The 25,663-nt window shown below is 32.8% G+C and overlaps 1 protein-coding gene across 1 annotated transcript in view; it reads right to left on the minus strand.

The window, feature by feature from the left end:
* Positions 1-25,663, minus strand: part of LOTGIDRAFT_115178 (hypothetical protein) — a gene marked incomplete at both ends in the record, with an annotated part of 55,842 nt that overhangs the window by 3,684 nt on the left and 26,495 nt on the right. The window contains 17 exons of the mRNA XM_009053779.1: positions 195-374; positions 652-879; positions 1,262-1,392; positions 1,739-1,857; positions 2,295-2,478; positions 3,662-3,733; positions 4,296-4,439; positions 5,689-5,754; positions 6,598-6,738; positions 7,495-7,638; positions 8,001-8,069; positions 8,522-8,593; positions 10,415-10,486; positions 12,863-13,006; positions 13,247-13,318; positions 13,766-13,837; positions 14,284-14,355. Of these exons, the coding sequence (XP_009052027.1) occupies positions 195-374; positions 652-879; positions 1,262-1,392; positions 1,739-1,857; positions 2,295-2,478; positions 3,662-3,733; positions 4,296-4,439; positions 5,689-5,754; positions 6,598-6,738; positions 7,495-7,638; positions 8,001-8,069; positions 8,522-8,593; positions 10,415-10,486; positions 12,863-13,006; positions 13,247-13,318; positions 13,766-13,837; positions 14,284-14,355 (1,982 nt within the window). The remainder of the gene's footprint in view (positions 1-194; positions 375-651; positions 880-1,261; positions 1,393-1,738; positions 1,858-2,294; positions 2,479-3,661; positions 3,734-4,295; positions 4,440-5,688; positions 5,755-6,597; positions 6,739-7,494; positions 7,639-8,000; positions 8,070-8,521; positions 8,594-10,414; positions 10,487-12,862; positions 13,007-13,246; positions 13,319-13,765; positions 13,838-14,283; positions 14,356-25,663) is intronic.

Here is a 25,663-nt window from a genome sequence, read left to right on the forward strand (position 1 = left end):
CTATTACAAGAAATATTTCAACACACCGATCTCTTTGATATTTGTTTTTATAGGGAAATAACTCACTTGAAAAAACGCTACTCATGCTATCGAAGCAGATCTCAATTAAACAGATAAGAGAGTTTGGGTATGGTACATTCTGATTTAAACAGAACTAAAAAAAAGTTGTAAACAATCAGAATCAGTAAGCTTACCAGCGTGTCTCAACGAGAGTCTTTTATTTAACTGCATAGCATGGGTGATAGCATAGAACCTTTCTATGGTGATAACTGTTAATGTGAACACACTAAGTTCACTGGAGAAAACCCCAACAAAGCCCGCTATAAGACAGCCTGGACTCAACTGCCACCAAATTGCATGCTTCCTAAATTCACCTAAAAGTAGAAGAAAGGTATATTTTTCAACATCACATAGCGCAATAATGCCACACAATATTGCCATAATATCTTTGTCTGATAGCAAACCATTTTTGTCTACCAGAGGAAATCAGGTGAAGCAACCTTAGACCTTGACAAAAAGACGAAACAAGCAAACAACGAAATTGCTAACGCTGATAATCGTTCATAAGAGATACAAATGTTCTCTTGGCGATTGAAATGAAGGTACTATATAAAACAATGACGAAGGTATGATACACCGCATAATTCTTACCCAATGTTGAAGCATCTACAACGGCCAGAAAACCAAGATATATTCCCATAAAGAAATCAGCACAAGCTAAATTACAAATCAGAAATCTTGGGACATCCATTTTACTTCGACTGGTAATAGACACAAATAAAACCACACCATTTCCCAGCATAGCTAACAGAAACACAAACCATACTCCACATCTCAGTGACCACCATCCAAACAGGTCATCACATGGCATAAATGGACCTATGAGAAATCGAGAAATGATCTTTAAAAATGACTGTCTCACCACTTGCATGACAAAGAAGAAAAAAGACCCAATGGTAAAAGTTCAAAGAATGTAATAGGAAAATGTTGAAATTAGAAGAAAAACAAGAAAAAATTGAGAAATAAAATGACTGAAAAAGATTGGCAAATCGTGTATCAGTCATTCAATCCTCTTATTTAGTTCAATCTTTTCAGATTTACTGTACAACTTACAGTTTACAACTTTACAGAAAAGGTTATTACCAGTAGATCTGGCAAGGGATTACCTGTCAGAAAGTCGTTATTTGTGTACATATCATCCTGTTCAACCTACGCATTTAAAAGACCAAAGCCACCAAAAAGATCCACTAAGTTTACAAACCTGGTTTTGGTTTACATGTAATTGGTGGTTTAGCCATCACAAGATCGTGTGTATAGTCACGTGGTTTATAATCCTCCAGATAATTCTGTGCTTCAGGTGGTAATGATAGATCAGCAAAATTATAATCGTAACTTCCAAAATTATCCCACACTTGAACACCCACTGAGGTGTTGTCTGAAACGAAACAATTGCTAACGTTCAGACATTATTAACTTAGCTTTTCTCTTTTTTAATTTTTGCTCACTATTACTATCATAAGTATCACTTCACTACCAAAGGAACCATAGGCGTTCTGTATCAGGACCAATTGAGCATCAGTCGAAACTTAAAGTTAACAAAACCTTTTAGTATGCAATGCAAAGTTGCTAGTAAAATTCTGTATTTCCTGTGTCACGGTGTTTTATTTAAGGTTATAATTTTGCATGCTGGAATGTCAGTAATTCTTTTCGGCAAGATATTTTTATACCCCGTTCTTACTTACCAAGATGTGTTTTCCAAAATGTTGATAAATTCTCAAGCTTTGACCACATCTCCATATTAGTTTCACCTTTGGTCAACCAAACGATATCTTCTTCAAGTTGTATCTTTTTATTTGTCTAAAAATAATCAACAGCATAAATTTATCACAAATGTCGCCTTTAAAACTTTTCAAAAAAAAAAAATGAAATGAATGGAGTTTTACGTCCTACTTTTCTGCACCATGTGGGCTAATGAAGACGGGCAACGCCATGCAGGGTGCGATGAGGGAAATTTTGCCAGGACAGCGGTAAAACTTTTCAAATATAGCCTTCAATAATTTAGTGATGGATATTGGACAGATATTCTATTCAAAACAACACAAAACACTGACGGTATATACATACATAGCTCGGTGCTTTTTGTTACCCTATTTTGTAATTACCAGTCAGTTAATAGTTTTCTGTGTTGTATATTAATTATATCCTTTCATACACTTATTAGACTGAATGCTTAAGACATTTTATTTTCTAGGGTATTTTTTAAGATATGAATAATCTATATTTTTATATTATACCCCTGTTGGTGCTTGGAGGAAATCACAACAATGGTAGGCATAAGACAAAGTCAAAGACTGAATCTTCGGGAAATTCTCTTTTCTTGGGAATTCTTTAAGATGTGTATTGTGGTATGTTTTGAGCTCTAGCACATTTTGTAAACCATTAGTTGGTAAGGTCTTGAATTCATTCTCTCCAAGATTCCTGCAAAGATAATAAAACAGTGGTATCAAATCAAATCAAATCAAATCATATCGATATCCGACTGTGTTGTCTTGGACTAACAGGACACGAGCAGGAAAGAAAATATTTTTTTACAAGGATAGCACTACCAGTTTGACTTGTCCAAATTTATTCGCATTGATCTTTCCCGGATTATTCATGTATATTTACAGACAAGAATAATGCGGAAGATGACTTTTTTAGGTTATCAGGCTTTCAAACGAAAACAGATTTAGAACCATCGGCCTCCATTTGCTGGACGTTACCCAACAAATAACTTCATCCGAACTCTATAGCCCAAGGAGCTTTAACCGAATGCTCTACGCACAGGGATTGGAGAGCTGCAATAAGAAGCTTTAAGTGTCCCCTTATACACAAGATATAATAGTTCAGAACTGTGAAAGACAGCCAACTAAAAGGATTTGACTGGACAGAGCAACGGAATACCATAAGCTCTGACTTCGTTCAGAAACCTTACTTACATTGTTGTATGTTTTAATATTGGGAAAAGTAGTAATAAAATAGTGTTGAAACTTAACTAGACTTTACTTTTAAGATTAGAGCTTTGAAATCAATGGAAAATAATTAAATTAAAATCCGTAGAAGTCTTTGTGAACTGGTATGTAATGTTCTATTTATAACTCTATGTATATAACCCAGTTTCTCAAAAGGGAAAAAGTCTATTATCAGTAGATACCATAAAAAGCTTCAAAAATCAACTAGGTTTCGACTAACTTAAAAGTTGAGTAAAATAACTTATTGATTAAATTATTACGGTTTGTACTTAAAATATATAAGTCGATAGATAGAGTCTTCTAAATATAATAATATATTGTCACGATCAAGGCTATACCATCTTCACAATGGTCAAGGCATTACGTCTTCTTCGTATTCCTTGGGCCCACTTTATTGTTGGACGGAATTGGTGAATGCAGAAATTTGATTGGATTGTACGCTAGCGAATACATCCAATCTGAGCTCTGGACAGAAAGACTTAAAAATAATTACGCACAAAATTAAGGGATCCGATTGGCTGTATTCGCTATCGCACAATCCAATCGCTGACCATGACCATGATCTTGACCATTGTGATGATGGATTATACCATGACAAGATACGACTAATCTTAAAGGTACCCAAAACAACCAAAAACTTGCATACTTACAAATCTTCTAAAGATGATAAAGGTAGAAATGCATTGTAATGTATTTCTTTTATACGATTATGAACCAGATCTCTGAAGAACGAAAATATATAATATTATTAAAATGGGGACAAAAAGTATTCACATGAGGATATTATTCAGTAATATGTCAATTTTATATGAAAACCAGACTTATCAAGACACTTTGACCTATGTCACTATTATACCTTCAGATAATAATAATATTCAAACTGAAAATTATCCTTAGACATGAAAAGATGGATTGGATGGTTAGCGTTCTCTCTTTTCAATTTCTAGTTTTTCAAAGCGTAAGATCTGAATGTTTATGTAGTTCGGTTTGTAACATAAAGCTAGGGTGCTCTTTTCATTACCACAGACAATCATTACTGGGAAACAAGTAACGAGCCATACTTTCATATTCATTAGAAATTATCATAGTTGTACACTGCTATAAAGGTATTCAATTACTTTCCGTCAACTAGAAAAACTTAATACGAAATAAGTTATAATCTTTAAATAAAATAAGCTGTTATAGAACGTCTCATATGGAGTGCAATGTATATATGACCATCATCTGTTACAGAAAAAACCCTTGCAAGAAAAAATGTTACCAATGCATCAATGCATCACTTACAGATATTGCAAATTGATTAGTCCTTCAAAGGCATCTTCTGGTATATAGTCTATGTAATTATGGCCTAAAGTTAAATCGCGCAGTTCTGTCAAACCTTCAAAGGGTTTCCCTTCCAATGAAGTGATCTCATTATTGCCGAGATTTCTGGAAGTAGAAAGAAGCCATTGTAAACAATATGCGCCTTGATTGGTGCTAAAAGGAGATTGTTGTAGCAATATATAATATCACTGCCCCAGTTTCTCTAAAAGTGGTATGATCAATTTTTGTCTCGTAAATGTGCTTTAACTCATAAAAGACACAATTGACGTCAAAATCTGGTTTTGTGTCTTGTTTTCAGTAGAAAATGGATTAAAAAGTTCTATCATGCTAAGCAAGAAAGCTTGACCTTGACCTGAATCTGTATCTGTACGCGACACAGTTTCTCGTTAAAGAAAACCTTGACACATTTCAAATCATTTCAGTGTATTTTCTAGAAATTCAAACCGTCGATATCATTGTCACATATTTCATAACTCACGATATATCATATTTCACTTAGATTGTGAACCACCTGTGGGTAATTACCATTAATACGGTACCAAAATAAGGTAATCTGAGTCAGGAAATTGCGATTGGAGAATATCTTGTCAACATGCGAAGGTAATTTGTACATAGCCCTTGTCAACACGAAAAGTTAATTTGTACATTGCTCTTGTCAACACGCACAGGTAATTTGTATATAGCTCTTGTCAACACGCAAGGGTAATCTGTACATTGCTCTTGCCAGCACGCAAATGTAATTTCAGTTTTATACCAGCTCAAGAATTCAAAATTCCAACTTCCGACATTCTCTCATCTCTTGAAACTTCATGAAAATCCCCTGAATCTCAGTACCCCGTGAATCCCAGTGTTCCTGAGTACCATTGGACCTTGAGGGTAATCGATCTAATCGCCTTTTAAGTGGTCTGGTCGTTCCCTAATCATCAATATATGGCTACAGTAAATCCGGTAAAGAGAGGCCAGTATACAGGATGATATTCTGGTATATTAAGACTGTTTCTTTTGTTATATCCATCGAATTCTCGTCGTAATATTTCCCCCCGTGTATTTCTGACATGTTTTAGAATCAAATAAAAAGTTCGGATGTCCATAAAACTACTTTCCAACCTTGACACATAAATATGAATAGACACGATATCTACATGTACATATCCGGCCATTACTGGCCTATGATATCATTTTCTTCACCCAACACCTTGTGTCAGATCTAAAAAATCGGATTACATTTCTTAATGTCAATCTAGAGCCAATTTGGATTGAAATTCATACAACAAATTGATTTTTTAACAGATAATAAGGCATTTGGCTGATAAATGGCCTCAAAACATCTTCAGATGGGATAATGCTAACTTACATATTTAAAGCCTCTTTACACGCAGACAAGTCTGGAATAACAGCAATCCGATTAGAATGAACATCACTGCAAAAACATAATAATTCATGATAAATGACATCTCTGAGCCAGATATCACAATATAGTAGCCTAACAGGTGATTTTAACAATGTTTTCGACAATTTATAGTTTCTCTACAAGATTACCTGTTAAATTATTTACACATTTTACACCGATAATCTTGTAAACAAACAGGGGAAGATAAAATAAGATTTCATGAAAGGCACTCAGAACTCTTTTTTATAGCCTAAGATTCTGAAAGATATATTTAACTAGCTGTGATCATATTATTTCTACTTCATAATTATAAATATATTTTACCAAATGACAGCTTTATAGGTTTAAAGCCTTTTTAAAATTCCTGGTCAAAAATATAATGCCGAGAGTAAATACTGTAATTTCTCCTCTTTCATTGAACTAATGCCCAAAAAAGAACGACCCTTTAAGCAAAAGTGTTATCGTTTTTTCTGGGTGACCCGATATATAAAAATAAAATAAGAAATCGACATGTACAACATCATGGGTATGGCAAAAGAATATATGTAGCGGATCTGGGGGCTTTGGTGGATCAAACATTTGGCGTTTAAATCACTATAAGATGATGCTTAAGAGAAATATTTTCATATATATTGTTGATGTATTAAGCACTTTTTTAACAGTCAAAGTAATTTGTTATTGTAAATTTTGATGTAAATGATAATTGATATTTCTACACTTCAAGAATATATGTTTGCGAAAAATATTCCACGAAACTGTTCTCGTTAGCTTTTAAGATTGGGAGAGTGGTTTGACATATTGAAGTACACTCTACTGTAATATAAGAGACTTGAGAATCTATGTTGATGTTGATCAAATGAGTTGGGTACGTACAAACTTTTCAGTCTAATAAGGTTATGACAAATATAAGTTGGTATTTTATTAATGCTAGCTCTATCAAATCTGAGTATCTCTAGACTAGCTGACATTGATACATCTGGAAACTCTGTCATATCTCTAGCCTCTGATATAGTCCTGAAATAACAAATGTACCTCATTATGATAGTTCTATAATGACAAAGAACATCTTTGATAATAGTTTTATAATGACAAAAAACATCTTTGATAATAGTTTTATAATGACAAAAAACATCTTTGATAATAGTTCTGTAACAACCGCACGTATCTTATGATAGTTCTAAAATAACAAGAAGCATCTTTGATAATAGTTCTATTATTAAAACAATGCATCGTTGATTATAGTTCTATTATTAAAACAAAAAAAAGCATCGTTGATAATTGTTCTATTATTTAAACAAAAAAAAGCATCGTTGATAATTGTTCTATTATTTTTAAAAAAAATGCATCGTTGAAATAGTTCTATTATTAAAACAATGCATCTTTGATAATAGTTCTATTATTAAAACAATGCATCTTTGATAATAGTTCTATTATTAGAACAATGCATCTTTGATAATAGTTCTATTATTAGAACAATGCATCTTTGATAATAGTTCTATTATTAGAACAATGCATCTTTGATAATAGTTCTATTATTAGAACAATGCATCGTTGATAATAGTTCTATTATTAGAACAATGCATCGTTGATAATAGTTCTATTATTTAAAAACAAATGCATCGTTTAAATAGTATTGTAATAAATATACATCTTTGTCGGATATTATTTCTATTATTTACATGTTTCGAAGATGAGATTGATCTCCATCACCTGATTCAGAAAATATTTAATGTATCAAGCCTCAAACATCTATTAAATTCATTTACTCACAATTTTTTCAACATTGGTAATCCTATGAAAGCGTTTCTATGTACAGATGAAATAGGATTGCCTTTTATACACAATACAGTTAGCAGTTGATTGCTAGAAAAACTGTTTCCTGGTAAATATTCTATCAAATTATCTTCTATGTTCCTGAAAATAGGAACGTCTTAAAGAAAAAGAGAATATAATTTTGTTATCTTGTATCAGCATTCATCAAACGAGTTCGAGTTGCTTATGTTCGAGTCTGCATTGACGAGCGACAGAAATCACAGCAAATCATACTATTCGAATCAATTTAAACCATCAGATGTGAATTAATACAAAATATTGTCAGAAGATCATCGCCATAAGGTGTAGTTTGTACCAAAGAATAGGAATAATCCTCTTGTCGTTCTCAAATTCTACGGTTAAACAAGTTAAAAACTGATTAAATCTGCATTATCATCAATGAAAAACTGATTTTGTTAAAATAACGACCATTAGACAAACTCTAGAAAATATATACAGCTTACAATTCTGTTAATGATGATAACACCGAGAAAGCCGGAGGGAGGCGAACTAATTCGTTTTTATTCATCTCCCTGAAAAATATATGATATGTTTTGTATGATAATGAGTATTTTGATTAATGAGACTATTTTAAAGAACAATATCACATTTTGTCGCCAAGACGTCGTTTTTGTGATCCTTTTATTTCAAAGCTCTAGATAATTATTCAATTATCATGTAATCATGTAAAAAATTCAAATAATCACAATTGATTTGAAAGATTTATCTGCGATGTTAATGGTGAGCCCTAATCGACCTTAAAACCACGCTAACCTGTCTTTTGTCAATGGCAAGGGATTCAATGAGATAAACATTTTGTATTGTATTAATATTACATAATAATAATTACATTAATATAATCATAATATCCAATATGGTTACTTGACTAGAGTCAATATACATGATCAATACATGGGCGTTTCTTTGGTAAATGAATATCTTTAAAACAATTGGAAACTTATGAATTGAGAGTTAAGTGACTTACAATATCTTCAACGAGTCCAATCCTCGGAATGCAAAATCTTCAATTGTTTCTATTTGGTTATCGTGTAGTAATCTAAATAATGAAATACACAGAATTTGATTTAACCCAGTCGTAGAGTTCCATCAGATGTTCAGGAAAAGTATATACTTAATAAAACATACATGGAATTTTTTGTTTTAAAAACAAAAAGACAGTTTTTATACTTTTTTTCAAATTTGTGTGTGTGTTTTTGTAATTTAAGTAGATTTTCATTTGCGAATAATTATTACAGTGGGGGTAAAAAATCATGAATTTTTATTGGAACACCCCCTATTTTCTATCATATCTTGCAGCGTGGGTTAAGAAATTTAAATATAATATGATCGAGATTTAAAGCAAAAAATAGATTTGATAACTTCGCAACATTTGATCAAGTTATTCAGTGCCAGTAAATTTGATAACTCTGCAAAATTTGATCAGTAATTCATAAAGAATAAATATGATATCTATGCAATATTTAAATGAGTAAGCAAAGATAAATATGATATATCTTTAAAATTTGTAATCGAGTAATTCAGTAATAGTTTATGTTAATTTGATTATTCTGCAATATTTGATTGCGTAAGTCGGGAAATTCAAGATTTGATCAGTTATTCGACAAAAAAATAATATGATATCTCCACAACATTTGATTGAGTAATTCAGTGCAAGTAAATATGATATCTCTACCATATTTGATTGAGTAATTCAATGCAAGTAAATATGATATCTCTACCATATTTGATTGAGTAATTCAGTGCAAGTAAATTTGATATCTCTACCATATTTGATTGAGTAATTTAGTGCAAGTAAATATGATATCTCTACCATATTGGATTGAGTAATTTAGTGCAAGTAAATATGATATCTCTACCATATTTGATTGAGTAATTCAGTGCAAGTAAATATGATATCTCTACCATATTTGATTGAGTAATTCAGTGCAAGTAAATATGATATCTCTACCATATTTGATTGAGTAATTTAGTGCAAGTAAATATGATATCTCTACCATATTTGACTGAGTAATTCAGTGCAAGTAAATATGATATCTCTACCATATTTGATTGAGTAATTCAGTGCAAGTAAAAATGATATATCTACAATATTTGATTGAGTAATTCAGTGCTAGTCAATATGATATATCTACAATATTTATTTGCATAATTCAGTGCAAGTAAATATATATGATATCTCTGAAATATTTGATTTAATAATTCAGCAAAATTTTATTTGATAGCCCTCATAGAAATATGACAAAGTTTACATTTTTGCAAGATCTGATCGAGTAATTCAACAAATATAAATATGATATCTCTGCAAATTTGATCTAGTAATTCAGCAATAATAATTTAATATTTCTGCACGATTTGTTCGAGTAATTCAACAAAAATAAATATGATATCTCTGCAAGATTTTATTGAGTAATTCAACCAATTTTTTTTGATAGCTCTGCAAGTTTTGTTCGAGTAATTCAGTTATTTTGATTTTTTTATATACGTAGAACAAAAAGTCAAGCGCCACTAACTTTAATTCAGTATATTCTGGGATGTCGCGTACGTCGTAGAGACCATCCTGTGTAAACTGTAACAGAGTTGGATGCAGCATTGCATCAGGAGTGAACAGCAAATTCCTCAACAGGACATTCAAAGACTGATGAAAAACAGATACTTTGCATTTGGGGCTATAAAGACAATAAAATGTACGATCATCCACTTCCTGTTGTGTTTTCAGCATTAGGTCCCAATATATACTGTTATATCTAATATCAAGTATGATTGTGAATTGCATTCATTTGCGAAACAATAGTTCAAAATATAGTGGCGCTAAATTTTTTGTTCCAGGTATATATCTTATGGTGGGTTAAGTACTTACAAAACAACGAGTCCTGATAAATTTTTGAAACTATTGTTAGGAACAATCTTGATTCTGTTAGCAGCTAATGTTCTGAAACATAAAAAATGATATACAACTTTTTACTGACATCAAAACACTCATATTGTCTAACAACAAGTGGTCTCCTCCAAGAATATTTTTTTCTTTTTATCTTCTTTTGAAAGGAGCTGCTGCGTCTAAATCGATGGTTTTGTATAGTACACAAGCACTGCGTCCGCCATCCATTGTGAAAACAAGATCTCAAAATATATTAGTCCCAACCAAAGTCAAAATAATAGAATGACACCGACAGAGAAGAGAAGAGAATATATTGGGTTATACGATTTTCAATTTTTATTTCATAATATGGCATAGAAATACCAAATAATTATTACCTAAGATGAAAGACATCTTAAATTCTAAAGAAAATTCTGTGGTTCTCTAGCTTTTTTTTAGAAGTGGAATCTGGTATAACAAAAGGAGACAGATCGGATCACTATATCTTTTAAACAATATGTTACAAGTATTTTTTGCTATAAAATCTTGTCTATTGAAGGCTAAGTTGTTTTTACCACTCATCAAAACATGAAAAACAAAAATAACTCATTTTATATTAAGAAGTTTGAAGTTGTGTTCTATTGGCTTTTGCGAGTTGAATGAGAATCATAACAAAATTATAATGTGTCCAACTTAAGCCGGCTACTCAACAGTGCACTGGCCTGACAAGATAAACTACACTTTCACATGATATTACATTGGGGAGAGTGTCCATCGTGGTAATATAGCTAACTTGTGTGAGATGGTCCAGCACTGTACTCCGGCCATGTCATTGATCAGATTATGGAAGAAGGTCCTCTGTTGTACTATGGTCAGCCGATGGGGGGAAATCCACTGTTCTATTATTGTCGGCTTATGGGAGAAGATCCACTGTTGTATCATGGTCAGATTATGGACAAAATCCATTGTTGTAGTATGGTCAGCTGATGGAAGAAAATCCACTGTTGTATTAATTACCATGGTCAGCTTATGAGAGAAGGTAAACCGTTGTACTATGGTCAGCTTATGGGAGAAGATCCACTGTTGTATCGTGGTCAGATTATGGACAAAATCCATTGTTGTACTATGGTCAGCCTATGAGAGAAGATTCACTGCTGTACTATGGTCAGCTTATAGGAGAAGGTCCACTGTTGTAGTATGGTCAGCTGATGGAAGAAAATCCACTGTTGTATTAATTATCATGGTCAGCTTATGAGAGAAGATACACCGTTGTACTATGGTCAGCTTATGGGAGAAAGTCCACCGTTGTACTATGGTCAGCTTATGGGAGAAGATCCACCGTTGTACTATGGTCAGCTTATGGGAGAAGGTGCACCGTTGTACTATGGTCAGCTTATAGGAGAAGGTCCTTCGTTGTACTGTGTTTAGCTTATGAGAGAAGATCCACTGTTGTACTGTGTTTAGCTTATGGGAGAAGGTCCACTGTTGTACTGTGATCAGCTTATGGGAGAGAATTCACTGTTCTTTCAGCTTGTAAGAGAAGGTCCATTGTTGTACTTTGTCCATCTTAGGGAGAGTGTCTACAGTTAATGGGAAGGCTATGAACCATAACTACATTCAGTTCCTATTTGGGATGATCTATGCCGCCTGACTGGGTAAAAAAGGTAACCAAATTTCAGGTTTCAAACTGATCTGTGAATTTCGTGATATTTCAACGCTAAAGAACATGTTTACTCAAACTACTAAAGAAATAGCAATAGTTTTTTTTATATTAACCTATAATCATTCCTTAATCACCACATAAAATATTTTCAATTATCGCCTGAATAACTTTATCACTGCACTTAAACCAATGTTAAAGCTAAAAGTAATTTTAGCGATGATCTTTAGTGACTTAATTACAAGATGATGTCAAGTTGTCAACGCACAGAAAGACCATTAGTAAATTACACATCAATACAAAAAAAACAAATGGTAATATCGGCTGATAGGATGCATTACTGGAAACATTTACACTATCAAGGTCCATAAGAGAAACAGAAAATCTTATCCTTTAACAAGGCCGTTAAGACAAAACTGGAAAGGTCAGTTAATAGTCAAAATAACTTCACCTAGTTAAAAGTCAATGTCTGTCGTTTCCGACCTAGTTACAGGGCAAGGTCAGTCAGAACAAGAGGGAACATGACCTTACAATACCAGAAGTAACTTCACCTAGTTACAGGGCAAGGTCTGTTAACACCATAAGAAAACATGCCTTAATTACAAGACAAGGCTTGTTAAAACAAGAAGAGAATTGTTCAGTTAAGACAAGGTCAGTCGAGAGAATAAAAAACTTGACCCAGTTACAAGCCAAGGTCAGTAAAGAAGAATTTTTGACCGAATTACAATGCAAAGGTCAAGACATACAATAAATGACTCGAAAATAAATATTGTATTTGACCGTATACTTACAAAGCTTCTAAAGATGAAGTATATTGTAAAGCTTCCACAGGAACTGATGTTAATCTGTTAGCATTTAAATACATATGTTTTAATGACACCATATTTCTAAAACTGTCTGGTGCGACAAAGTCTATCTGATTTGCATCTAGATGTCTGAAATGTACATTAGAAAAAAATCAAAGCTGTGTTCAGCAAAATGTGCGTAAAGGGCAAATAAGAAGAAGGGCGTCTAGTTAACCTTTGACATGTTAGAATAGGTACATTTAATAAAACTGATAGAAACCCCATAGCTTTTGTTAAAGTAATCATTTTCTAGAGTCAAATACTAAAGGCGTGTACTCCTGGTTGGAAGTGGTTGAGAGCATGTCTGAATTTTTAACAAAGAAGACTTACAATTGTTTTAAATTTCTCAGGTTTTTAATGGTGTCACTGGGAATTTTGTTAAATCGATTTCCTTGTAAGCACCTGAAAATTAAAAAAAGAACTACGAAAAGAGAATAAAAATATATATACAATTAGCTCAAGGAAGATTCTCTGATATGAAATGGTTGTGTTAGTAATGATATAAAGCAATAGTATTCTATGTAAAAAGCTAAATAAATCAATTGCAGCACATTTGTCAGTTTTTGGGCGCTGTCCTCAATGAAAGGTGTGGCGTCAGACAGGGCATGCTTACTATTCTAGACACCTGTTACCCCTTTTAATTATGAAAATGATTACTCTTTTATGATTTATATACATGTATTTCCTCATGTGAAAAAGTTAATACTTGGTTTATTTGTGCTGGTAATTGAAAGCTATAGAATTATTTTGCGTTGCGTATAATCACGAACCTCTGGGTTTACAACTTTGATTAATCTATTCTCATGCCACTTTTAAATCCTTCAATTAGACATAGATTTGTATACTTACAGAACTTGTAGTAATTTATTATTTTGTAATAGTCTAACAGGGAGCTCTTGAATATTGTTACTAACCAAACGTCTGAAATACAGAATGTTCATATCATAGTTGTTTTTTAATGAATATTTCATTCTTAAAAACAATAAGTATACATAGACAGTTTATGAGACTAATATGTCTTGATGTATAATTGCAAATCTAAACTTCCCCCACAATGTATTCAGTATAAATTTTGCAATAAAACGCAGTGTCTATTTTATGAACGATTCAATAGTAAAAAGCGCAGTTGTCTAAAATCAAAACATCATCATATAATTATTTACGAAGTTGGTAAAAATTTCTATATACAATTCAGGTTAATAATGAAGTATATTAGTTTAACATATTTAAATAAATTTCGCCAACAATGTATTCAATATATATTTGGCAATATAACGTACGGTCTATATTATAAAACAAGACATAATATAGTATCATCAAATAATCTTTTAAAAAGTTTTTGATATCATAATAATGGGTCTACTTACAATTCACGTAAATACTGCAGTTTATTAAATGTTTCTTTGGGTATTGTTGTTATATTGTTCATACTCAGATCTCTGAAAAAACAAAAAGTGATCTTTTATAAGTTTACTAACACTAAAGATTGATAGCCAGTGTCATCTGTGAAAGTCCGATATAATACGCGATATTTCATTTCTAATTATTTTTTTCAGAGAAATTTCTGATACGCCATTAATCGTGGACTCATCTGTTTGATTTGATATCTCTTTTGTCCAATTGTGTTTATCTGAGAATTTTGTAGCACAGTGAATTTATATTCATTTATTTATTTGTTCGTTTCTTTATTTGCTTAATTTACTCTTTTTTAACTTTATTACCAATGCCTCTAACGGTGCTTTTTGTAGCAGGCATTAATCATTAACCATCCTCCCAATGCTTAGATACAAGGTTTCAGCTATCTTTTCAATCTAATATATTTACGCTCTAAAGATTGGCCAGACATGATTTGTATTGGAAACTGACAATCTGTTTTCTTGCTCCCTTGATAACCGAGAATAGACGAGAATAATGGCACCATTCCATCATTATTGAACAGATTTAAAACTTAAGATAGTCTTTTTACTGTCTTCTATTGACCGATATTGACCAAACATTGTTTGTTAACTCGACCCGTGTTTACTCAGGCTCAAAGATAATTCAGTTTTCCCGTATTTCAGTGGGAATTGATACAGGATTAATTTACTCAAAGACTTCAGTTCTATTGAACAGCGGGACAACCTAACGAAGCATCTTGTAAACATCTACCAGTTGATGAATACTGGATTTTTCTGACTTTTCCCTTATGACCATCGTAAATAGACAAGGTGTTTGAAGAAAATATTATTTTTGACAAGCCCTTGTAACCTGGTTGTATGTTGTAAAAAGTTGCCTGGACTGGAGACAAAAGAGGTCACCGCTAATGCTATTACCTCCTGGGGTCGTAATGGAACAAAAGGGTATAGTAGCATTTACTATACTCTAGAATTATCTGGACAGGTCTATTGTTACCTATAAGTACTTACTATAAGATTAACATCTTGAGTATTGTTAATTGAGTACATGGTAACAATAGAAAATAGACTATTTTCTCCAGATGTCGGCTCAAATTATTTTCTTTGTTCAGAGCGACACCTATCGGAGGATATATATAGGGCGAAAACATATTTTGGGGACTCTCGATTTGGCAAGGAAGGAGGAAGGACATAGGCTTCATTCTTTAGCTGCGGAGAAGATCGGATCGTTCTAATATTCTAAGATCTTGGGTATACTTCTTGGATTAGTGTAGATCTCCCGTTATTGAATGTGAATAAAGTGTTGTTAATATCTTAGCTGTTATCTCATTTGGAAAGTAAATTCATAGCCGATAGAAGTCCGTATCCAGTCTCTTACCAACGACTATACAGTTGGTAAGAATAATCTACTTTGCAGTTTGCAAGTAGAACCCAACAAACAAGCCTGCCAACAATCAGCTTGTCTACACCCTGAACAATAAAATGGTTGGTATCGTTGACAAAGTATGGTTATTTGAGCGACTATTCGGAACTGCATGGATTCATGTGCCCATTTTCTACATACATAGAATTGAGACCTCATACACTCCCTCGACATGTTACTTGACATGACAGAGATTGACTGAAAATAGCTTGACATTTGAACAGACATTTTTAACTATAATCCTCTTAGAAATATGTTATATTATATAGATCTTATCTTTATTTCAATCCCACAGTCCACATCTGTCAAAATGTAACTATTAAGGATTCCACCTCAGAACGTGTGAAATTGTGATTATCTTCAGGGAATAGCTTCCGTTTAAGAAAAGTGGAAATTTAATAAAACGTATTCAAGTTATATCTAAAGGTGACAACTCAGATAGATGTCCCATCCTCCTTAGTTCAAATCCTATTTACAATAATTACTTTTAGTTCTTTTACACATTTAATCGAAATAAATACAGTTCTGGACTGGACATTTTCAGAATCTTCGTTCATGACAATACCCTCAGTTGTATTGTATTTGTTTCGCCTGTGTTATTATTATAATGGTCGGTTGAAAGAGTTGTGTCGGTTAATAAGGGTGTGTCGGTTGATTGAGTTGGATGGTTCATTGGGATTGGTCTCTTGATTGGGTTGTCGGTTGATTGGGTTGAGGTGGCTGATTGGCATGTGTTGGGATGGTTGGTTGGAGTGGGTCGATTAAGTGATTTGTCAGTAGAATGAGTTGTCGAATCATTGAGATGTGGGTTGTGGGTTGATTGAGTTTAGATGGTTGATTGGAATGGGGCGGATGAGTGCGTTGTCGGTTGAGTGTTGATTGGGAATGTGTTGGTTGATTGAGTTTAGATGGTTGATTTAGATGGGTCGGTTGAGTTGTCGGCTGATAGGGATGTGGTCGTTGATTTGGATGATTTGGTTGTATTTGTTTTTTTACAAAGGATATGTAGGTGATTAATCTCCAACCTGTTGAAATCTAATCGTGCGGTTTTTAAGTTTCAAATTAAACCGAAAGACAAAACTAAAAAGAACTTTATTAATGAAACCGACCTAATTTTTTTTCAAAATGAAAGTCTGTAAAAATAGATCAAAATTACGTATACTATAAATAAATATTACTAAGATGATTATTCCCCAATTGTGTAGCTAATGGTCCTCATTATAACATATATAATAATCCCATTGGTCATTATTATATTCAATAAATCACGTTTCATTTTAAGTTTCAATTACAAATTTTCAATTTGACCTAGATTTCCTATATAGAAACACTCATTAACTTCATTGTTCTGATGACATTGTGGGTGTAATGAAACTTTTGATGAGAGTGTTTGCTGGAACAGCCATTATCTTGTCAATTTCTAGTCTAAATAGCTAACTATTATCTGCTACAGCTTGGTCTTGGAACGGTTAACTAAATATATGAGCCTTTTTATGCAATATTTGTTGCCGACATATATTCCAAAATCCCAAACTATAACTTGTTCTCCGAATAGATTGAAATAAGACATAACATTTTTGACATTCACAAGGAAGTGAAAGATAAGGTTGATTTACAATTAGCGTAAGCGACGATATATAATATACATTTCCGGAGATTTAAACCGTAAAGTTTTTCATTTATTGTGACAAATATGAATAGTTCATTTGGTTGTGTTATAATTCGAGGCTGAATAAACTCGATGTCGAAAGTTTTCTTAATATAACTATAAATAATAATATTCATGTGAGGTCAAAATAGGGCGAAATATTTAGAGTATTATATCCCTTTTAATATGTAATCTGAAATGACAAAATTTTAAATGCAAGCAGTAACTCTTTGGTCCAATATTTACACAGAATTGTAATGTTGCTAGCTTCTCAATACCGTTTCAGAAATGAATGCTGGTCAAGAGACTGGGATCTTAGGATTTCTGAGCGCGCTTTGTACACACTTAGACCTAGACAAACTGACTCAAATAGTTTTATCTAATAACACTTGATAAACTTCAACCATTGTGTTGGCGATTAAATTTTCTTTTGAAAAGGCTGGAATGGCGTAGACAATTACTGGGCCTGGCTTTCATCTCACCAAGTAACTTTGATGACTATGATTCGAGCAAAATGAATTGGGTTTAAAAAAATCGCTGTCATATCTTTCGCGTTTTTTTATGGATATGTAACTTCTCTAAATGCATTCGTCGAATACATACACAATCGGATACTGTAGTGTCTCTGCTGGTGGACACCGTTTTCTAGTCCGTTGTTTAGATTCACGACGACCATAACTTCTGCGGGGTTGAAGTGACATACCTTTCGGAGGGAGCATATATTATTGAAAATATTAATTTTGAAAAAATCCACTTCAATCGTTCATGTCTTCCGAAATTATTAGATTTTACATAAAGAAATAGGATAATATTACAATATTTAGTATAATTGGTAATTGAGGGCAATTGACCGAATATAAAAATACTACAAATTGAGTAAAATTGTCAAAGTTCTTTTGTTATAAGCGTTCAATATTCTTCTAGCCAGACATACAAAACAAGACATATTTAATATCATCAAAAGATACACTTTCATATATAATGAATTAAATCTTTCCTGAAAAAATCATTAGCTAAGTGGATCAGATAGAATTACCAATTGATCAGTTCAAGCCACCTGAGGATATTATGAAAATTAGGTTAAGAATTTGATTAATGTACAATTACCCCAGATCACCAGATATTTAGTACAATGATATTTCCTAGTCTTAAAACCACGTTCAATTTTAAAAGGGCATTTGGTATTATGGGGGTTTTCTTGAGTAGACGATTACTAGATATTCTTACTTTTAGAATAACTATTAGGCCTACACAATTCTATCCTGTTTCACTTCAGGAGGTAAGTCTAGTATTAGGGACCGTGGTAAATTAAAATAGTGAAGTATAAATATTAAAGGTGACACGTTTGTTTTGTAATTATGAACACATGCACGGAACTTTCGACGGATAGATAACAAAAATAGTATAGGCTAATAAGGTGCAAAAAAAAGGTAGACGTAACAATCCATTTCATTCATTCAATTCATTGTGTTGTGGTAGACTAATAGATTAAACACGTAACAGGAAGTACCTGTCTGAAACGGTATTATAAATATATTGATTAGACTGAACGAGCAGTTCTTGATCAGTAAAGATCTTTTATCTGTATCTGTATCAGTCGGAAGTTGGTCAATGTTGAAACAAAATTAGCATTTGTTTGGCCCTTTACAAATAAGATACATTCACAGTCTGATTCTTTATTACATATTATACCTCTCTTGAAGCGGAGATGAGTTAGATCCATTCTGTATGTTATTTTTACCGTGATCGAATGCACGGTAAGGTATTTCGACACCAAATTAAGGGAAATTACCTGCAAATTTCCACTCATCTTCACTCAATTTAACTTTGTTTAAGTAGCTCATTATTATTTTGTCAACTATTATCAGAAGCTTATTAATAAACCGACAACCCGTCCAAACCGACAGTTTCTATTGGCCCCGGTGCGATTTAGAGCGGGTTTACTGTACAATGCTTAAACAGCTGACAAATTTCAAAACTTAGCCAGACAACACCGTAAAGTGATCGGAAACCATTTTCAATTATTTTTTTAAAAATTGATATCTACAAAAATAGTCTCAGGAAATAAACGACGTCATCACGTAAGCACGTACATAAATATACCCAGAAATAGAATTGTCAATTTCTTACTTTTGTCGTATATTAAGGATCAATAATGATTTTTTCTGTAGAATGTCTCATAACCCAATCTAAAAGGAAAAATTGTATATTTAAGGCTTCTATTCCCAATATAAATATAATTCACGGTATTAGATAACAAATATAATGTATCTATGACCTCCAGATAGAATTTAAAATCGGGCAGAACATTCTAACCTTAACATCCTTAAAACATTCAAAATACAGATGCATCAGTGTGCTGCCACTCCATTCACCAACGAAATTGTGTGGAAGATTCTGGTTTATAACCAAGATCTAATGTTGCCATTCATGGTCAGGATACTTAATTAACCGAGCACTCAGCGACCATACTCTCAAAGACAATTACAGAAATCAAAATAAAGCTGAAACCAGATCAAAGGGTGGGTTTTTTTGCCGCTGTCTAACAACCAGGGGCGTATCGAGAGAGGTCCGAACGAACTTCAGGTGGCCGGAGATGAATTCTGATCATTTAAAGGGCTTAATTATAACTTCAAAATTAGATCTTTCACATGTCTGAGTGTGGCGTTGGCTTTGCCCCCCTCTCTCCCACCAACAAAGAACAATCTAAATACGTCACTGCTGGCAACAAAAGAAAATGATCAGCCACAATAAATTGCCTGCACATAGGGACGTTTTCTTAACCAAATGTTTCAAGGCGCAACAACGAGATACTACTGTCATCTTATCTATGACGGGTACCGCTGTAGCAAAGGTATTAGTTCAAAAATACCCAATACATTTATATCACTGATATTATGTGACATAAATGGTATATAATAATGGTTTCCCTCACTTTTCAGCTAATAATGATCTATTTAACCTCGACAATAACAAGAAAATCGAGCTACTGAATTTCCAAACAAATGTGTTTTCCATATACTAAGTATTTCAGCAGTAGACACATTAATCTAATTTTTGACTGCAAGAGGAAAAATTTCCTTAGTCTATATAAGTTTAATGCTTTTTAATAAAAATATATTTAGTTGACCTAGGAACATAGATCTATAAGTTTTATCCCCCATCAAGGGAAATTATATCATTAAAATTTTAAATTGTTCAAGTTACTTCCCTTGAATTCGGTGAAACTCGACACCAATTTTGTCTTTAATTGATTGTTGCCTGTCACAGTCATCACATATCTCGTTTCAATGATGCTTTCTCTCAAAGTATGTTCTGTTATACATGTATGTTACGCAGCAGCATTATCTCGTTTCTGACTAGCAGACAAACCTTTGGTCAGTGTCATTTGTTCTGGACAGAGTCACTAGGTCGAGAATGGTTAATCGGTTCATAGATATCTCACGTTTCTGTTCCATAAGATTTGACAATCAGCCACCTAATCAATTTTTTAATTTATTTCATTTTCCAGTTTTGGATGTTTCTCGTTCTAATGGGTTTTTTTTTTGTTTCTTTTTGGAATAGCAATGGCAAGGTCTAAAAAAATGTCTTCAGTAGACAGTAGAATGGAAACACAGAATACCTCGATAACAAGTATCTGAACCATGACATTTACAGTTTAAAATCCTTGCTTCAGATTTAAAAAGATACTTCCGAACACTCCTTATAAAATCCTATTAATCTACAACGTTTGACTAAGACATAGTGGTTAACTTGCTGAAACGACAATTCCAATAAAATTGAGTAAGTGTCCCCGTGGTCTCTTTGTTTTAAGAAACAGTCTGAAAGCTTCTGGCTATAAAAATGTTTCATTTTTACATCCTCGTAATAACTGCACTTTTGTCAACACCGGTTTCGCCTTGATACCTTCTCTTTTTAAACAATAGAGCACAAAGCATTGTTGCACATTAAGTGGCAATATACGCCGATTTACATTGCATTTTCTGAAATTAGTTTTTTGAAAAGATATAAGGGAGTAAGTTAATTAAGTGTGGATCACTCACTCACAATTCTTGTTATTTTAAAGTTAAACCACGCATCACTTTAATTAATTCAATTTTATAAAAACATTGTATTCGCAGTAGGATTGTTAAAGTGTGTTTTTATTGCTTCAGGCTGTGCAACTCCGTGATAAAATTATGAAATACGAAGTGATAATATGTATGAGTTATTACGAAATAAGAATTCCTGGTACTAGAAGATCCTGTCTTTCAGCTAATCCTTGATCATTCCTCTTGGCATTTATCTTTACTTATTTATGCCTATAGCAGGACTATCAAAATAAGGAGTGCTCATTTATTCATTGACACCAGACAATCACGTGCGACTATCATAATGTTAGGTATGAGCGTTTCAACTGCGATGGATCTAATGAGATTGAAACGCAAATCGATCGGACACCCTCTCCCTGATTTTGCAGAGAAGTAGGACGTCAAACTCCTTTCATTTCATTTCATTTCACTTGTAAAAGTTAAATTGTTTGGACGTCCTTGTCTTACCGATTTTTGAGAAACACACGATAATCGGAACACCATTCTGAACTCCGCTCTGTTTATTCGCTGCTATATTGTTGTTTAAATGCTCAACGGATCGATATCCGATCTGTCTTATTCAATGTATAAAAACATTATTTCACGAATAAAACGTCGTTAGAGTGTTATTATACTCAGTATTCTAGTCAGCAAGTAAATGATCAAATTGAAATCCAATATTTCAAGTGCAACAGACGAAAAGCAATAAGGATTTAATGTTGATTTCCTTAATATCGCTTGCCATCTCAGATAAGAATTACTTGAGATGAATACTAACTACCAAAGCATTGGATGTTTCAGACATCACTTTTTTCCTGTACAACTCAATGTCATTCTTTTTTCATCAGTCTCTCTAAATTTGACGATTGAGTAATTACGGAATGCGAAACGATCTTACAATTATTCGCTTTATTTGCCACGATAACTTTTATAATGACTATCTAAAACAGGGTTCGTATATATTCAATCTGATAAGGCTAATCCAATTTCTCTCAGAGTGATTCCACTTGTCATCCACGATCTGTTTGAATTGCTGTGCACCATGAGCTCTTCATAATTCAAATTATAATCAATCACATTTTAATGTGCGAACTTCTGACATATCCAAACGTTACAATATTGGTATTGTCAGGTCACTAATATCAGGCATATGAGTTCAAATAAAACTGAACGCGATTTTAAGAAAGATTTCCACAGATCATGGATGGTGAGTGTAGAAAACGCCAAATCTTCAAATCACGAAACAAGAAATCAACATAAAGTATATGCACCTAAATCAGTCTTTAGACTTTTTGACAACCTTAGGTTTTATTTGCATGTGTCAACAACAGTTCAACATTATTCATTTACAACACCTATATTTGGCTTTCAAATTTCATTTTAAAAAAGATGTTGTGGATTTAAGTTTATTTTAATAACTTTTCAAAGGCTGTTGTAGATTGAAAAGAAAAGTAGTAAGGATGCAAATAACTTGTTTTAAAACTTCTTTTATTACTTACATTATAAATTGATTTTCTTTTGAAAGATTAAAAAGTTATATGAAAGGTCTATGTAAAGTGTTTGATAATGATTAATCGAAAGTTCTCTATAAGCAGAGGCGTGAAAGCTACAGCTCTAAGACACGTTAGTGTCAATTGAAGTTTACCACCATTGTTATTAGAACTGGAATATTAGCTTTTAGATAGTACTGATACGCATAGTCATATAGAACGACACTGCGTTTAAATAAAACTGAAAGAATTGATTTAACAACTAGTTTAAGCTGCTTACTATGGTACAATTGCAAAGAGCCAGCTAGAACTTTGAATCGACTTTTGCCTACACTCCCAGCGCGGAGGTGTCAGAATAAAACAGATTTCAAGAGTCAGAGAATTCTATTAAGACACGAAATTGATTTATGCACTCTTAAGGAAACTGACAGGCTTGGTTAACTTTTTCCTGGGTGTTTTTAATTTTGTCAATAGGTCTTTTACTTCTCGCTAAATTCAATGTAACATTCGAGAATTTAGTAGTAAAATCAATAGCTAAGAAATTCATAGCGACGTTGATTTAATTTCTTAATACCAAGACTGTGCAACCCGATGAAAGTAAAAATAATCATTAAAGAAATTACGAAGGCCATAAATTATTTTCATGCGTTTAGGTGTGCAAGATCAGCAATCAAATAGCACCATGAATCTGATCCAAATAAAAATATACGATGCAAGCTACGAAAATGAGCAATTAATTATTTTCGTTGATTAAACATCGGTATATAGGCCACTGTTTGCTATAAGCTTTTAACAATATGAACTATAAAACAAGGCGTTACATCCCTTCTAAATTGAGAGTATCAATAAGTTATATGGTCGTCAACGTCAATTACGATAAATGTATATCCTTCATCACACAAGCTAAGTGCTTAAAATACTGTAACAATTTACACAGCAATAAGGTATTTCTTAAATCTGATTCCAAATTATTCGCTTTGTCCTACAGTAACACGTTTTATATGTTAGCACATTTACGATGACATTAAGTCTTTATTTGAAACGATCTTTTTTCAGTGTCATTTTTCGACTCGAGGAAGTCAACTCTCGATAGATTTTGTGGTAGATCCTTAATGTAATCTCATGAAAGTTGTTTTTTATAAGACATACTTTTTATCTAAGCCCTCTGTCTCATAAGTTGAAGAGATACGTGCTGTGTGTTGTCTGTGACATGACAATGGTGAAAAGCTTACGAAGTTTATAAAGTGAAGTACATGACAGCTTCAAAATAGAATAATTGTGTCAATATTTTTTCTCCTTTTAAAAAAATGATTCCCTAATATCATTTTTTTTATTAATGTCAAACAGTAAATTAAAAACGGTCAAACAGGTCAAATTTAACTGCTTTGACACTATGATATGTTAAAAAATAACAAAGTTTATCGTCACGTATTTTTTTAAAATAGTATTTTTAGCCTTAGACTGCAAGATACTAATTCCAGAATAAAATATCTCGTTTTCCTAATATCGACTACAAATTGTCTTTGTTTTCTCTTTAAACATTATGAAAAGAAACACAAATTAATGTTGAGCTGAGTGTTTTTTGTCTTTTAATGCTGAAAAAAGATTAAAATCCTAAAAAAAAGTGACATGTACAATGTTTAAATATTTTAGCACAGCGAAATAACAAAAAAAAAAAACACTGTAACACCATTTTAAAACGTAAAGACATTCATGTAAACTAAATTATCTTTAAGCTCTTAAATCCAAGTCTAAAAACTTTACTTAAGAACTGTGACTGATATCGGAAAGTCTACTAAGTTGATATTGTTTATTTGATATACATGTAATGTAAAACATCGTAATCTATATATAATTATAGACCTACATTGTTTTACGGTGAACTGTCCATCTCTTTCAACATAAACGGTGCCAAAATGTCGTAAACATGACTCGAAGTCGCGCTTAATGTCAAACATGGATATAGACGTAGCCAAAATTAGATAAACATTTTATTGTAAGACCCAATCAGTCAACTTGAATGACATTACGGTTCTTGTTGAGGATTAATTTGAATTAGAGAACCCACTCGAGACAGACTTTCTTCGGCTTAAAATAGTTCTTATCTTCTTACAATTACTAGTTGAATAGATAAACCGTGTCGCTCAGTGACATCAGGTGTCCTTGAAGAGTGGGCATACCACAAAATGGTGTGTTTGTAATTTCAAATTTGGACCTACTTTGCCCACCGCTCCCCCAACTTGACATGATCAAATTTCTTATCATTTTCGAAAGGGAGAGAATTGCCTTACAGCCCAACCCCTTAACACTTGGCCGCTGTATATGTGTATTTTTTAGTCTTGCAGTCAACTTAAAAATATATATGTTGTGAAGTATAATTGTACAGATTATACGAACTATTCACAGAATAGAATTTTCATATCTCTCAGTTGCCCGTAAGACTTCTCATATTCAAATCTAACTTTGGGTCCATGTACACTGTGGCTGCGCCAGCGGGGTTACAGAGACGAGATTGAACTCACACTATAAATTCTAACATATTTTAAAAATATATGATTTCTATACGGTTTTGCCCCAAAAATGTGTCAGAATACGCCAAAGCAATTCAATTTTTCAAAATTTTTCTTGGGGAAAACCCTCTCAGACATTGAAAGTAGACCTCAGATGGAGGATTTCGGATTTCACAAGTATTCTATCAGAATCATAAATGTAATTTGAAAAT

The sequence above is a fragment of the Lottia gigantea genome (genome assembly GCF_000327385.1).
Source record: "Lottia gigantea unplaced genomic scaffold LOTGIsca_20, whole genome shotgun sequence".
Lineage (NCBI taxonomy): Eukaryota > Metazoa > Mollusca > Gastropoda > Lottiidae > Lottia > Lottia gigantea.